Source organism: Macaca thibetana, chromosome 2 (assembly GCF_024542745.1).
Source record: "Macaca thibetana thibetana isolate TM-01 chromosome 2, ASM2454274v1, whole genome shotgun sequence".
Classification (NCBI taxonomy): Eukaryota; Metazoa; Chordata; class Mammalia; order Primates; family Cercopithecidae; genus Macaca; species Macaca thibetana.
The window spans coordinates 162,282,113-162,296,532 of NC_065579.1; the positions used below are offsets into that span (position 1 = coordinate 162,282,113).

At 41.2% G+C, this 14,420-nt stretch overlaps 1 protein-coding gene across 3 annotated transcripts; it reads left to right on the forward strand.

The window, feature by feature from the left end:
* The first annotated feature begins 749 nt into the window (after nucleotides 1-749).
* On the forward strand, nucleotides 750-13,665 carry GCSAM (germinal center associated signaling and motility). Of its 3 annotated transcripts, none has more exons than XM_050778888.1 (6): nucleotides 750-963; nucleotides 3,929-3,997; nucleotides 6,396-6,440; nucleotides 7,457-7,503; nucleotides 9,242-9,270; nucleotides 10,748-13,665. In XM_050778888.1, the coding sequence occupies exons 1-6, from the start codon at nucleotides 935-937 to the stop codon at nucleotides 11,060-11,062; spliced, it is 534 nt and encodes a 177-aa protein (XP_050634845.1). In that variant the 5' UTR covers nucleotides 750-934; the 3' UTR covers nucleotides 11,063-13,665. The 3 variants fall into 3 exon arrangements, with proteins under 3 accessions (XP_050634845.1, XP_050634844.1, XP_050634846.1); XM_050778887.1 differs by having other exon boundaries at nucleotides 803-963; nucleotides 3,923-3,997; XM_050778889.1 differs by lacking the exon at nucleotides 750-963 and adding an exon at nucleotides 972-1,406.
* The last annotated feature ends 755 nt before the right edge of the window (nucleotides 13,666-14,420 follow it).

Genomic DNA, 14,420 nt, shown 5'->3' on the forward strand with positions numbered 1-14,420 from the left:
TTGATGTTCAGCTGCTTGTCTCTCTGCCAGCTGAGGTCTGGGGTTTATATGGGTTTATATGGGCACAGAATAGGGGGGCTGGACAGGCCAAACAGTAACATTTGGGCAGGATAACAGGGATAACCATTCTCATTTAGGGCTGCAGTTTCAAGGCTTGAGGGTGGGACCTTTGCCAGTGAGCCACCCTCTTCTATCCAGTAAAGCCATCTGCCTTCTGTCCTTATCGCTTCTTTCCAAAAAGGCTGTCATTTTGCATTCTCATCAGCAAAGAATGAGACTTCCAGTTGCTCTGTTTACCTTGCCATGACTTGATATTGTCAGGGTTTTACAGCCATTGTAATAAGTGTGTAAAAGTGTTCCATTGTGCATTTGATTTACACTTCCCTAATGACTACAATGTTCATCATCTTTTAATGGTCATCTGTATAGTTCCTTTGGTGAAGTGTCTGTTCAAATATTTTGCCTATTTTGTTATTGGGTGTTTGTTTTCAGATTTGAGAGTTGTTGATACTGTATTTCTTACAGGTCTGTGGCTTGACTGTTTTAACCTCCTTCTGACGTTTTTAAGAAGACAACGTAATTTATAAATGTAAATACCTGCAGTGGAAAAACTCCCATGACCCATCTGTAATTTCAGACCTGGGATTCCCCAGAGGTTTGAAGCTCTCATTGACGGGTAGTTGCTGGTTATGGCCAACAGCCAAGTTGATTCAGACACTGACATGTTAGAACATTCTGCACGTGTGCGCCTCTAGCACTCCTCCCCCAGCCTCTTCCTCCCCTCTGCAGAGACACCCTTCCCATTTCTGCTGTTTCTGCATGGGTGGCCAGAGCCACACAGCCCTTTCTTTAAGTCAGGAGTTGTCCTGTCAAAGCACAAGTCAAGAAGGAAGTGATAAAGGGACTGAGGGGAAGCCCTGAGAGGACTGAGAGGATGGGAAACTCTCTGCTGAGAGAAAACAGGTAAGTAATAGACTCCCTTTGGGAGAGCAGAGGAGATGGGACAGGGCAATACAGCAAGGAAGAGAAAAAGAAAGCTAGTATACAGTTAGCACACTAAGTCGGGGTAGAAAGTAGTTGGGTAAGCAAACTGCCAAGCCTTCAGTGCCTACTCAGTGCCAGATACCACATTAAATTTCCCTTCTCCGAAGAATCATGGTGAGCAGCTGATGGAGAATAGCTGAAAGGTGGAAAGACTTTACCAAGGAAGGTCTATATAATAGGTTACCACCTAAGAAATGAAAAACTTTCTGAAAGCCCAGGAAGGAGATGCTCTCCTGAGCCCCTCATGCTCCACAAGGAGGTCAGAATCACCACCCTCTTTCAGCCAGAATTTTAAGTTTGAAACAAACAGCAAGCTTCCTGCCACCTTGAGGCTTCCTTTGATGTGCACTCCCTGTAAGCAGGTAAGCAGAGGTCATCTAAATTAAATAGGCAGAGAACTCGGATTTACTTTTCTGGACCTCAGTTTCTTTATACAGTATCTACCTTAGAGGGTTCTAGTGTGTATTGTGCTAGCATAGTGAGTGCCTGACACAAAGTAGGGTTCAAAATTAGAAGATATTTTCTGCTTTCTTTTTTTTGACCATTATCTTCCTTAATATCAAAGCCGTCATTGTAAAAATCTAGTGCCACTAAAGACAAGGTAATCTCTAGGGTATAAACTGGGGCGATCTAGAGAGAGTAAGCCAGCCAGAGGGGGTCTTCACAGGGTTATGTTTGGAATCCCAGGTCTCAGTTCATGCCACTGGAGAGTGGAACACAGGAAAAACTGTTAGCCCACTTTTGACCACTTGCTGAAAAGAAGATTGATGGTCCTGTGGAATATCTCATGTCCCTTCCTAAAAATCATGTTGTCTGAGACTTCTCTACCCTGGGTCCTCGCAGCCCCTTGTCAATCTTCTACTCTAGCATTGTTCTAACAATTATATAAATTACTATTTTTATTACTAGATATGAGCTGCTCAAATGTAGTGATTGTTTCTTATTTATCTTTGAATTGCTGGTTCCTGGCATTGTTTCTGGCACATGACAGGCACTTAATAAGTGGTAAATGATTGACTGGAAACATAAAGAAATCACCATTCTGATAAATCAAACAAAACAAAATACAGAAATGATATGAGTTATTAAGTCCTGATTGAAGTCACATATGGGATTTGTTTTTTAGAACTTTGATGTGGGGGTAAAAAATTATGACCTTACTATGTATTTGTAATAACAAAATTGGGAAATACAGAAAGTATAAACAAAAAAAATGGTAATTGCATTTATAACTACTGATAACATCGGATACATTCTGCTTATTTAAATTTCTGTATTCATTAGCCATTTGTATTTCTTCATATGTGAAGAGCCAGTAATGTCTTTTGCCCATTATTATTTTGATATATTTTGTTTTATTGATAGTAAAAGCTATTTGTGCTTTGAAGAAGTTAGTCCATTCTCATAAACATTGCAAAAAAAAACTTTAAAAAACTTTTTACTTTAAAATTTTGTTTTATGCAAGAAAAAAATACTTTTTCCAAGGTACACACATTGTATGGTGTTTGGACTTCTTATAGTTTTGTGTTTATTGTATTTTAAAGAAAATTCAATTTTAAATCTAGAAAGCTTTTTGGTTTCTGCCTTTGCATTCATGCTTAAAATTCTTTGCTCTTCCCAAGATAAGACAAACCAACCCAAGTTTTGATTTTATTATTTTACATTTGGCAACGTATATTCAGTATATGGTGTCAGATATAATTTTTTTTCCAAATAGTTGATCAGTTTGCCCAACATCTTTATTTCTATGATGATTTAAAAGGTCTCCCTTGAGCCAAGTGCAGTGGCATGCACCCGTGGTCCCAGCTACTCAGGAGGCTGAGGCAGGAGGATTGCTTGAGCCCAGGAGTTTGAGGCCAGCCTGAGCAACATAGCAAGACCCAGTTTTAAAAATAAATTCATTAAAATGATTAAATAAAATGTTTCCCTTAATGTATTCAAAAGTCTTGTATATACCGGTATTTAATTTTCATTGTCACCCCAACACCCAGTTATCATCCAATCAGCATACCCCCCAACCGTGTCTCTCCAGGTCAAATAAGCTAAGAAACTGGGGAAATTTTGCACAGGATAGAATGGCACCCATCCCTTCTTGAGAGGAGCTCAGTCTCAGAGGAAGGGACCTGCCAGCAGCAAACCCAGCTTTTCCTCCTTAGTGGCTGTGGATCCTCAGACCAATTGCCTGGCATTCTGGGCCTCAGTTTCCTCATTAGTGTAAAAAGTATAATGATAATATCTATCTTACGGATTTATTCTGGGATTAAATGAAATATAACACACAAAATGATTGGCATATATTAAGTAGTGTTTAAGTGTTAGTTTTTTTTATCCTCATACCCCCAGTTCCCAACAAATGGAAAGATGGGTATACAGAAATCTAACCCAAACAATGAACCAATTTATTTTCTTTATTCAATCCTTTTCTTCTCCTTCTATCCCTTGTTCTGGGCCTCCATGCTTTCTGTGAAAGATGGTGTGATTTACACAAGACAACGCCAGTACCCTTCCCCATTACTTGTGTATAGCTCCTGGAACTGCACCAAAGAGACAGTAGCTGAGGACCTCAGGCCTCTCTCTGGACACTGATACTCTCAGGGTCATGATGAGGATCCCTGGATATTTGGGAACGGACAATTTACGATCACTCGTTCACGGCAGTTGGAGAATATCAGTGGGCTGTTGCTGTGGCAATGGAGAGCATGTCAGATCAAAGGTAGCTTGTGGCATGTGCTTGAGGAAAGAGTATTAACATATGTGAGGGCAACCAGTCAATTTCAGAGTCACACACAAATAGCAGAAATGAGGAAAGTTGGAAAAAGTATGAAAATAAGTGGTAGGCCTGGTTAGGAAATACTTAGCCTGTTTCTGATACGTTGAGTTTCAGGTGGCAGCAGAACTCTCAAGAGATGCCTTGGAATCTGAGAATGCAAAGCCCCAAACAGAGAACGTCCAGGTGAGAGCAAAATCAACCAAACTCCCCCCAGCCTTTGCCCAAGAAGAATGAAGTGTGTCAAGCCATGGACTTCACATCCCAGTGAGGGAGGACCCTGTTTAGACCAGCAGCAGTTGCAATAGTAGCAAATGTGAAGACAGGACAAAAGACAAAATGCTGAAAAACTTTGGACAGGAGATGGGCTACTTTGCTAGAAGCCTAATGTAACTCCTAGCAACAGGAACTAAGACCCTGTTAGTCCCTGTCATGCCCCGTTATAAAATAAGGGGTCTTATTTCCTGTTGTCCTTTTGTTTCCTGTTGTCCTTTTGTACCACAAAGGTACCTTTGTGCTCAACCTCCACCCTAGCCATTTTATTTTAAGCTATAGATGTCTATTTCTGAGGTGAACACATGCCAGATGTTATGACAATTTTTAGAAAGTTTGTGGAGACACCGTTGTGATTGCCTTGATGCTGTTAAACAAAGACCACCTCATTAATTCTTTTTGAACAGACCTTTCAAACATCCAGCCCTTAAGTATTCTCTCTAAGGAAAGGAATAATTAAAATATGGAACTAATGTTCCAGGATCCGAGAATCCCAAGGGGTGACAAGGTCAGTTTTTCTGTGGTCTGTAAAGTTATCTGTGCTTTTCACATGGTTTCAGGAGGAGATTTTGAAGGAGGAGCAATTAAAAAACAAGCGCTGTTGTTATTTTTTAACACCAATGCCTGCGTTAGGGGCTGGAAACCCAGAGATTCCTTTCAACAGGGTGCATTTTTTCAGTGCAAGTTGAGAATTACATATTTTCAGGGGTATCAGCGGGCACATGTTAAGGCATACAGTTCAAAGGATGAAATAAATCAGAAGGGTCATGGCATTATAACAAGGGAGGGGTTGGGTAGACCAGAGAGCCAGAGAAGGCTTTGTGAAAAGGACAGATACCTCAAATTGCTGACATGTAACCTCAAGTTAAAGATATTTGTCTGGTTTTCTTCTTGGAGGCTGTCTGAACCCATCCCAAACCAAAACAACCATGTTGAAATGCAAAAATAAATTGCTGAAAAGTCGAGTAGAAGAAACAGCCAGCTTACAAATAGTTTTTGCCCATATTTAACCTCAGCTTATTCTTATAACTCCCTGTGTAAGCAGTATGTACATCCTCTTTTACAGATTTAAAAACTGTGGCCTCAGGAGTTCAGAGAATATCTCTCAAAATCATCCCCCTCCTCTTTTCTCACTCATTCCTCCTCAGTGAACCTGGTTTGTTAGCTTAGTGTGATTCAGTAGTTTTCTTATGATGTTTCCTTAGCAACTAAGTGGAGATGTAAGCAAACGGCCTGAAGCACATTGAAGGTAACCTAAAGAAGAGGAAGAGTTGCAGCTGTGCCTCTGGGCCCCAGAGGCTTTGATGGTGCATAGATCTTAGAGGCTGTCAGAATGCTCAGCCAAGCGGGTGACCACAGCCAAGGTCATGATGCAGTCAGCCTCTCCTCCACTGCTCCTCCTGATGGAACTTCATGGGAAAACTCACTGGGGAGACATTTTTGGATGGTGTTTTCCAAAGGTTTTTACATACTGTAACTGATACACGTACTACTTTATAAAGGGCTTTCACATTCAACCATGTAGGTAGTTGACTATGCCTCAATTTCAAAAAGATGTACAGAATGATACTTAGACATTAATGTAGATGTAGGACTGCATAGAGATTCTAAGCCTTTATGCTACAAGAGAGAAGTCACGTTATTTAACTATATCGCTAGAGTCATGATGGTAGATTTGCTGACCTCCTGCAGCAGGGTTGTTCTGTCCTTGGCTATTCATTCTGTATTCATATCTTCATCAAATATTTATTGAAAACCCATTTACTGTGCCAGATGTTGTGTCATACACTGGAAATACATACCACAATGCACAAGATCAATATGGTCCCCAGCTTTGCAAAGCTCACATTCCAGTGTAGAATATAGACAAGTGAGCGAACAATTGCAATATACTGTAAATTGGAGAAATTCAGAGTATAGTAAAATACTGTACAGATATTGCCTAACCCATACCTGAAAAAAATGATTTGTAAAAGTTCCACACATTTGTACCTTCATTTCCTGGAGATAACTCTTGTGTGTTCTTCATTACAAGGGAACCAAGGAAATTACCAGAATTGAGAGTGAGAAAATTTTTTTTTTTTTTTTTTGCTGGGAACACAGCAGAAAGCTTTTTCCTGAATTTGATAGTATCATCTTCATCCTAGGAGGACAAAGGCATTCTACTGTGAGAGATGTGTCCAAGTTATCTAGAATGAAACAAGCTGCGGGGAGAAAAGGTTTTCCACAGAAATGGCAAAAGGGAAGGAGTCACCTTAACAAAGCTGCAGAAATCAGTTTTATGATTTGCCATCTCTCTTGGGTATTTTAGATGCTGGGATCACCGTATCGCTGAAGGGTGTTTCTGCTTTCCCTGGTGAGTGGACAGTTGTTTTTAGGAGTTACTTCCCTAAGTGTGGTTTCAATGTGGTATTTGCTGTAAGTTACCTGTGACTGTCTGTGGCCACAGCGGAAGTCTGTTACTAGCTTCACCTAAGAGTTAATCAGGGAAGCAATCCTTCCAATTTGATGAGAAACAGGAACAACAGTCTCATGGGTGGCATGCTGTCCTCAAACACGAAAGCCTCAGAAGCAAAGATGAAACTAGCTACTAACGTAGAAAAAAGACACCTTTTTGTCACACTGCAAATCTGAGTCTGCCTGTTCCGAAGCACACGTTTCTATCGCTTGTACATAGAACTTACAGTCGGGGTGATCGTATAACTTATCATTCAAACTAAGATACCTTTGAGAGTGAAAAGGATGCTAAAAATAATTAAAGCTCGCTAAGTGATTGATAATGACCTTAACCAGGTGGAGGCAAACCAGGACATATGGTCACCCTCACAGCAGATGTTCTTGTCTACTGAAATGATGATGAACTTCCATTATACTTATATTGCATTTTTTCAGGGGGTCTTTTATACAGTGTTCCCTTATGGGAAGAGTGTGTTTGTTTGTTTGTTTGCTTGTTTTGGAGATCATAGATTAGAATTGAGATTGAAAATAATCCTGGCTCCTTCACTCACAGGATAGAAAAGAAATTGATACTTTGTCAGAAAAAAAAAGTCTCCAAAAAAGTAACCTATATCACCATATTTCCCCATCTATAAATCAATTCCCTATCATATTTAGAAAAGAGAGAGGGGAGGGGAGAGAGAGAGAGAGAGAGAGAGAGAGAGAGAGAGAGAGAGAGAGGCACAAAGGAATATATTTCTACTTGGCCTTATCTTTTACTTTTTTCTTTTTTATTTAACTCATCTATGCTGAAGGAGGTATTATAAAAAGGCATATAACTTTAACAAAGAGTTAAAAGTAAGTTTTGTAGGTTTGTGTCATTTCCTTTGAGAGTTTCTGAATATTAAAACAATTTGCTTTGCTTTTCTTTTACAGGAAAAAAATACTCATTTTTGAAAAGAGGCAAGATTCCCAAAATGAAAGTAAGTCATTGATTTCCTATCATTTCCACTTTTGATAAGACTTACCTTTCCAAACTGCTTCTTCTCTATGTTCCCAAAGCCCCTTAGGCTTATTTCAATTACAATATCTACACATTTTGCTGCAATGTGAACAATTGCTAGTCTTTTGCCCTCACTAGATGGTGAGCTCATTGAAGCAGGAATTGGCTCATTAATCTCCAAATTCCTCAGTTAGTGCCTGAGGCCTGGAGGCTGAAGGCAGTAACTGGAGGCAAGGATACAAAAGGTGGAGGAGAAAGGCACTTACAAGAAACTGCAAGAAAGCCAGCCTGGGATAGGGGAGGGGTGGGGCCTCCTGGTCAGGTTAAAGATTTTCATCTTTGTCTTGAGAGCTACAGGAGATACTGGCTTTACACAGGGAATGGGGAGTGGGGGGCAAGTATGAATAGATTTGTATTAAACATATCACCCAGGTTCCTGTGCAGAAGACAAATTGCAGCAAGGAGTGGGAAGAGCGGATACCAGAAGACCACTTAGGAGGCTGGTGCAATAGTCTCTGGTGATAGAACAGCGTTGAAGTTAAGGAGAAAGAAGAATTCTAGAAGGAGAGTGTGATGAATTGTATCACACCTAAAAATAAAAATAAGAAAGTGTAGGCCTGAGGACAAGCCATTGTGTTTCTGAAGAAGAAAAATGGAAGAGTTTTGACTTTGCCTTCCTTAAAGAGGAGAACCTAGTTCATTTACACAGAATCTTAAAATCTAGCCCTGCAAGATGTGTAAATGAATAATATAGCCTCCCTCCCTAGCCACTTCACTCCAGGAGCGGTGGGTCCCAGGGAACCTCAATTTCCATCAGAGCAAAACATAATAGAAATAAGACCGGATGCTAAAACTCCGTGCTGAAGATGCTTTTCTTATAATGATAATCAGGGAAGTCTTAGATGCCTATGGGAGCTTATGGAGATGTGGAAATTCAGAATGTGAGGACCAAGAGAACGTCAATCCGTATGCCATATGGTAGCCTCCTCTGTAGACTTTCACATGAGGGCACATGTTTGTTTACGGACCTGGTATGTTTGCAAGAGGGAGCAAGGGTGTCAATGTGCCTCTTTGCTGAATGGCCAGAGCCATTTGGTCTTAATTAGGCTTTGAAAAATTGCCGTGCTCATTTGTTGTTTGCCAGCAGGTACAGGAATGAGAATGTTTAGCTTAAGACTTTCCTGTTCTGCCTAACTCCTCGAACAACAATTACCACACCACCACCATCCTGTCACCTAGACTAGAAACGACGGCCCTCTACTCCACAGTGTGGATCTCTCACAGCCCCTTGTCTGTCTCCTGTGCTAGCTTGTGGGCCTTTTGAGGACAGGGACTGTTTCTGATTCTTCTTTGTCTCCCGAGTGCCGGATGCAGAGGCACTGAATTTGGGTAAGGAACAAAAATCAATGTTGTGTAAGGAAGGAGAGGGGGCTAGGTAAGGAGGGAAAAAGAGCTGGAGGGAGAAATTGTGATTTCCTATCCAAACACTAACCAAATGTGTCTTCCTTCTCTCACCTCTCAGACTGAGAACAGCTCCGGCTGTGACTTGTTTAGATGTCCTGTCACTCCCCAGGGATATGCTGTAGCTCAGAATAGCCTGAGAAGAGCTACCCCAGCTGTTTCTTGGCTTTTTAGTTATTTACATTCTAGCCTCCCCTGCTCCTCCCCTCAAATCTCCCTATAACGTGAAATTCATTGAGTGTATTTTCTTTCTCCAGATGAAGGAATGTCATCTACTCCCATCCAGGTAATGAGAACATCTGTAAGTTATTTCTTGAGATGATGATAGAAGTGCCGACACCCTAAATGGCAGGAGAAGTTGGCCTCCGAGATCCCTTCTGACCCTTACATGGAGAAAGACTTTAGATGTCAGTGCTCGTGAACCCGGGTGGCATGTTCAGGGCCTGGTGGCAGAAGCAGCAGCCACTTGTGCTGTATAACTTATTGAAAGGAACTTAATGACCACTTCATTTATGACAGACAACATGCTGAGTGCTTTACACACATCAACTCATGTAGCTAAAACAACAACGCTTGAATGTTGCTGCTATAATCCATCCCATCTCCCCATTTTATAGACGAGAAAACTGAGTGATTAAGTGATAATTCCCCAAAACCAGATCGCTAACAAGGGGGCAGAACCAGATCGCTAACAAGGGGGCAGAACCAGGATTCAAAACCAAGTTTCACTTCAAAATCCATGCTTCTCCCCGTGTACTTTGCTGCTTTGCTTTTTACCTCCTGATATCCCATCATAAGTGAAACCTTCCCTTGAGTTGTTTCCTTATTTAATAACATAAATATCTCTAGAGGGTATTTAAATATCATAACCAAAACACTTTAAGGTATTATAAGATTATTCTTTTTTTATTTTTTTGTTTTGTTTTGAGACAGAGTTTTGCTCTTGTCACCCAGGCTGGAGTGCAACGGCACAATCTCAGCTCACTGCACCCTCCGCCTCCTGGGTTCAAGCAATTCTCAGCCTCAGCCTCCCTAGTAGCTGGGATTACAGGCACCTGCCACCACGCCCAGTTAGTTTTTGTATTTCCAGTAGAAATGGGGTTTCACTGTGTTGGCCAGGCTGGTCTGGAACTCCCAACCTCAGGTGATCGACCCACCTTGGCCTCCCAAAGTGCTGGGATTACAGGCATGAGCCACCATGCCCAGCCAGATTATTCTTTTTTATTAGAATTGGCTGTCCTCCGAGCCCTGAGACTGGGAACTGTATGGGTAGTGTCTTAGTCCACTTGTGTTGCTATAAAGGAATACGCAAAGCTGGGTAACTTATAAAGAAAAGAAGTTTGTTTGGCTCATGGTTCTTCAGGCTGTACACTCATAACTGCGAGGATGGCACCAAGCCATTCATGAGCAATCTGCTCCCATAACGAAAACACCTGTCACTAGGTACCGCCTCCAACAATGGGAACCAAATTTCAACATTAGATTTGCAGGGAACGAATATCCAAACCATATCAGGTGGTCAGAGGTCACTCGGGAACAAGGGGCAGAGAGGATGCACCTGAGTAAGCTCTAGACCTTAAGCACTCTTGCTGCTGGCCTAGTGGTTGGGGTGGAAGCAGTCATTTAGAAAAAATGGCCAAGAGATGGGGAGGAGGTGGTCATAGAAGACAGACTTGACCCAGGGTCAAGCCTGTGTTGAGACTGAAGTGTAAAGGTCATGGCAAGAGGCCAAATCTTGATGATGGCTCTTCTTTGACAAGCAGGACAATATTGACCAGACCTACTCAGAGGAGCTGTGCTATACCCTCATCCATCATCAGGTTCTCTGTAGAAGGCCATCAGGGAACTCTGCTGAAGAGTATTATGAGAATGTTCCCTGCAAAGCTGAGAGACCCAGAGAGTCCTTGGGAGGAACTGAGACTGAGTATTCACTTCTACACATGCCTTCTACCCCTAGGCATGCCCGATCCCCAGAAGATGAATATGAACTTCTCATGCCTCAAAGAATCTCCTCTCACTTTCTGCAACAGCCACATCCACTTACGGCCCCTTCTGAGACCCAGTTTTCCCATTTATAGTGAAGTGGTTGGACTAGCATTTGTTTAGCACCAACAAATAAAAGGTGGGATGGGGGATCTGCCTGAAGCAGGGATGGGACACAAAGTCCCTCCAGCTTATCTCCCACAACAACCCTTTCCCTGCAGAGCATGGTTTGTGTACCACAAGTCCTCTTAGCACACAAAAGCCAAAATATAAAGGTCAACCATTTATCCTGAACACCACCATTTGAGAAAGAGGTAACCATCTTTGGTTCTACATGATTTGGAGATTATAGTGGTGGGGGGCGCTCCCTGATTCCCCTAAAGCTATGCACACCACAAGGGGCTCTGCTCTCTGTCTGGGATCTTCTTATAAAGTGTTCCTATGATTGTTCCCTGAAGTCACAAGGAAGCTTTACTCATCATACTAAGTGTACCCAAGGGGGAGTTCACTCATTACCGTGACCTTCCAGCTCAGCCCTCACCCCACGGGAGCCTGTGTTGCTCCTCTCACTCCATGTGTCTAAGCCATGTCTTTTACATCGTGTCCTTTGACCTGTTGGCCCCCAGGGTCTGGTTGGTTATGTGAGTTGAATCAAGAGGCTCTAGGCCAGATGTTTACATAATTTTAACCTATATGATTTTATTTTTAACTTTGTATTTCTCCCTAGAAATCTTAATAAGACAATTGTAGCATCAGACAATGTTAAGAAGAATGATCCTTGGAGATCCCATAATCCCACTACCCTTGTTTGGCTCAGAGAGGATAATTTACCTAACGATACATTAAAGTTAGTGGCAAAACTTAATTTGGAGCCTGATTTCCTACTGACTTCCAATTTAGTGCTCCCCCAGTATGCTACATAGAAAGCTCTCTGCAATATACTAAATGTATACTAAATGTATATATTTAATAATGTCATGTATAAAATATGAATAAAATATCCACATAGGAAATTAACACACATATAGCTTCTCTGATAGGCACTCCTCTATGTGTCCTGATTATTTACTTTCTCTTATCTTTTCCTTAGTGTTCCTCAAATTATATCTATCCTCTAAACCAGGGATCAGCAAACTGTAACCCCCAGGCCAAATCTGGCCCACTCCCTATTTTTATAGATAAAGATTTCTTGGAACACAGCCACACTCATTTCTTTGCCTACTATCTATGATTGTTCAACCATGGGAGAGTTGAGTAGTTGTGACATGGACCATAGGCCCTTAAGAGCCAAAATAAATATACTTTGGCACTTTTTGGAGAAAAAGTTTGCAGACACCTGCCCTAAATTATTATAGTTTGACAGAAACTTAACAGAAATGTGTTTGGTTACTGATGCATAAGAGCAGGCACCAATAAAATGGCATAAAAATATTAAATCACAAATTGGATAAGTGAGACCAAGACAATTTAGCAAATTCTGCTATTTCTGTATTCACACCTGTGTCTTCCACTTGTTTTATTTAACGCGTGGCTACTGTCTTAATTTTAGGCATGCTAAAATAGTTTGTTTTAAAGAGGTTTATTTAAGAAAGCAGTAGGTACATTATGTTTACTAGACAGGCCCTTTGACCAGCTAAGCGACAGGGACCCTAGTACATTATGTTTAGTTACTGTTTTCTTCTCAAAGTTAACCAAAGCTGAATAACTTTGCTATTTAAAATGTGCTAACTCCCAAATGAGGAGAAATGCAGTGGCCTGAGCTTGGATGTGTCAGGTTTTGAAGACTTTGGCCAGGTGATGGTCTTCAGCTAAAGAGCCAGCTGCATCTTGGTATCTCCTCCTCTGCTGACTTCCTACTTTTAGCAAGATTCCTTCACGTGGAACTCTAGCTGATCCTTGACCAGGATCAGATCCTCAAAAGGAGGCATTCATGTTAGCAGTGGATATTGTACAAGATGTAACATGGCTTAGAGGAAAGACTGTAGATCCCAGAGACAGATCATCGGTCATTCAAATCCTGGTTCTCTCTCTTCCTCCATCTGTGACTTTGAACGTGCTACTGGGAGGCTCAGCTCCTTCATCATCGACAGGAAGATTACATCCAATGTAGGCAATCATCTATTACAGACGCTGAATAAATGATATCAAAGGGTACAGAGAAACAAAAATCTTTTATGATGCATGGAAAAAAACCATGCTGATACAGCTGGTTATTCAGGGTCACCCAGCAGTCCTCCAGCAAGGTAGAAACACCAAATCAATGAGTTTATGCTAGAAGTTTTCACGTGGCTACTGGGCCATTGTGGAAGTAGACTGGTTGAAATATTCTTAGTATGACATAATATTTGTTTGACCCTCATCCTGTGAAAGCATTATCTGTCCCAAACAGTATATGCCTTTTATCAGGGACACACTCAATATAAATGTTTAACCAAAGAAAGTTGTTTTTATAATGAAATTATAACAGGGATTTACAAGAGGGAATTATAAGAGGGATCATGAAAGGGAATTACTTTTGAGCAGGGGAAGCCATTTGGGAGTGCTTCAAGATACTCAACATGATATATACAATTATGATTTCTAAGTCAAAAGTAATATTAAGAACAAAAAAAGAGTTAAAAAATCCTGATATGAATGTAATATACTCAATGTGTAGGATGTCTCAAATTTCCAGTAAATAAATTTTAATGTCCCAAAATACCCACTATGTCTGTATGTAACGCTGATGCTGTTTCCCCTACATTTCAGGATTTCTGATGAAAGCTGTGCACCCCCTTTGCAGAAAATGCACATTCACACACACACGTTTATATATGATGTGTGCGGGAGATAGGGATGCAACACCTCAGCGAAAGAATCCCTGTCCCTGATAAAGAACCTGAGCCTGAGCATTTAAATTACTCTCTCAAGCCACAAACATAACCAGGGAACTCTCCCTCCCTCATGCTGGTCTTAAAACTACTTAGCCAACATTCAGAGGCACAATTTATGCCGCAACTGCAGACTTTGTGGTTTCCGTTTCACGTACATACTGGCATCTATAAATAATCCCTTATTCTGTGAATAAATTCTTATTTAAAACAGAAGAGAAAAATAGGAAGAGGGCAAAGACAGGGCGGGAAAATCTGTTGACAACAGGTTGAAATGCTAACGTTTTTTAGGACAAACTTGAGTGATAGGTGCTTCGGATATTCTCAGGGATTGACAGGCACGGACAGAACAGGAAATAGAAGTCTCCAGGATTCCACGAGGGCTCCAGGGAAAAGTAGATTCTGTTTCTATTTGTCTCTGTTCATTTCCAAGCCTATAGCCTCAAGTTCAGAAAGCCACTTGATCTGAGCGTACCTTGGTTCTGCCAACTGTTAAGTGGACCAGTGTAAATTCTGTCTACTTTCCTACAGAATTCTCTTTTGCAAGGCACTTGCTGAAGCCTTGAGAGGTCATCATCATCAT

What these genes read in the sequence shown, in the direction of transcription:
- GCSAM (XM_050778887.1), top strand. Translation starts at nt 935, where the DNA reads ATGGGAAACTCTCTGCTGAGAGAAAACAG. An exon ending in CCCAAACAGAGAACGTCCAG is followed by an intron (nt 3,998 to 6,395) that starts GTGAGAGCAAAA and finishes TGGGTATTTTAG; the next exon opens with ATGCTGGGATCACCGTATCG. An exon ending in TGTCATCTACTCCCATCCAG is followed by an intron (nt 9,271 to 10,747) that starts GTAATGAGAACA and finishes TTTGACAAGCAG; the next exon opens with GACAATATTGACCAGACCTA.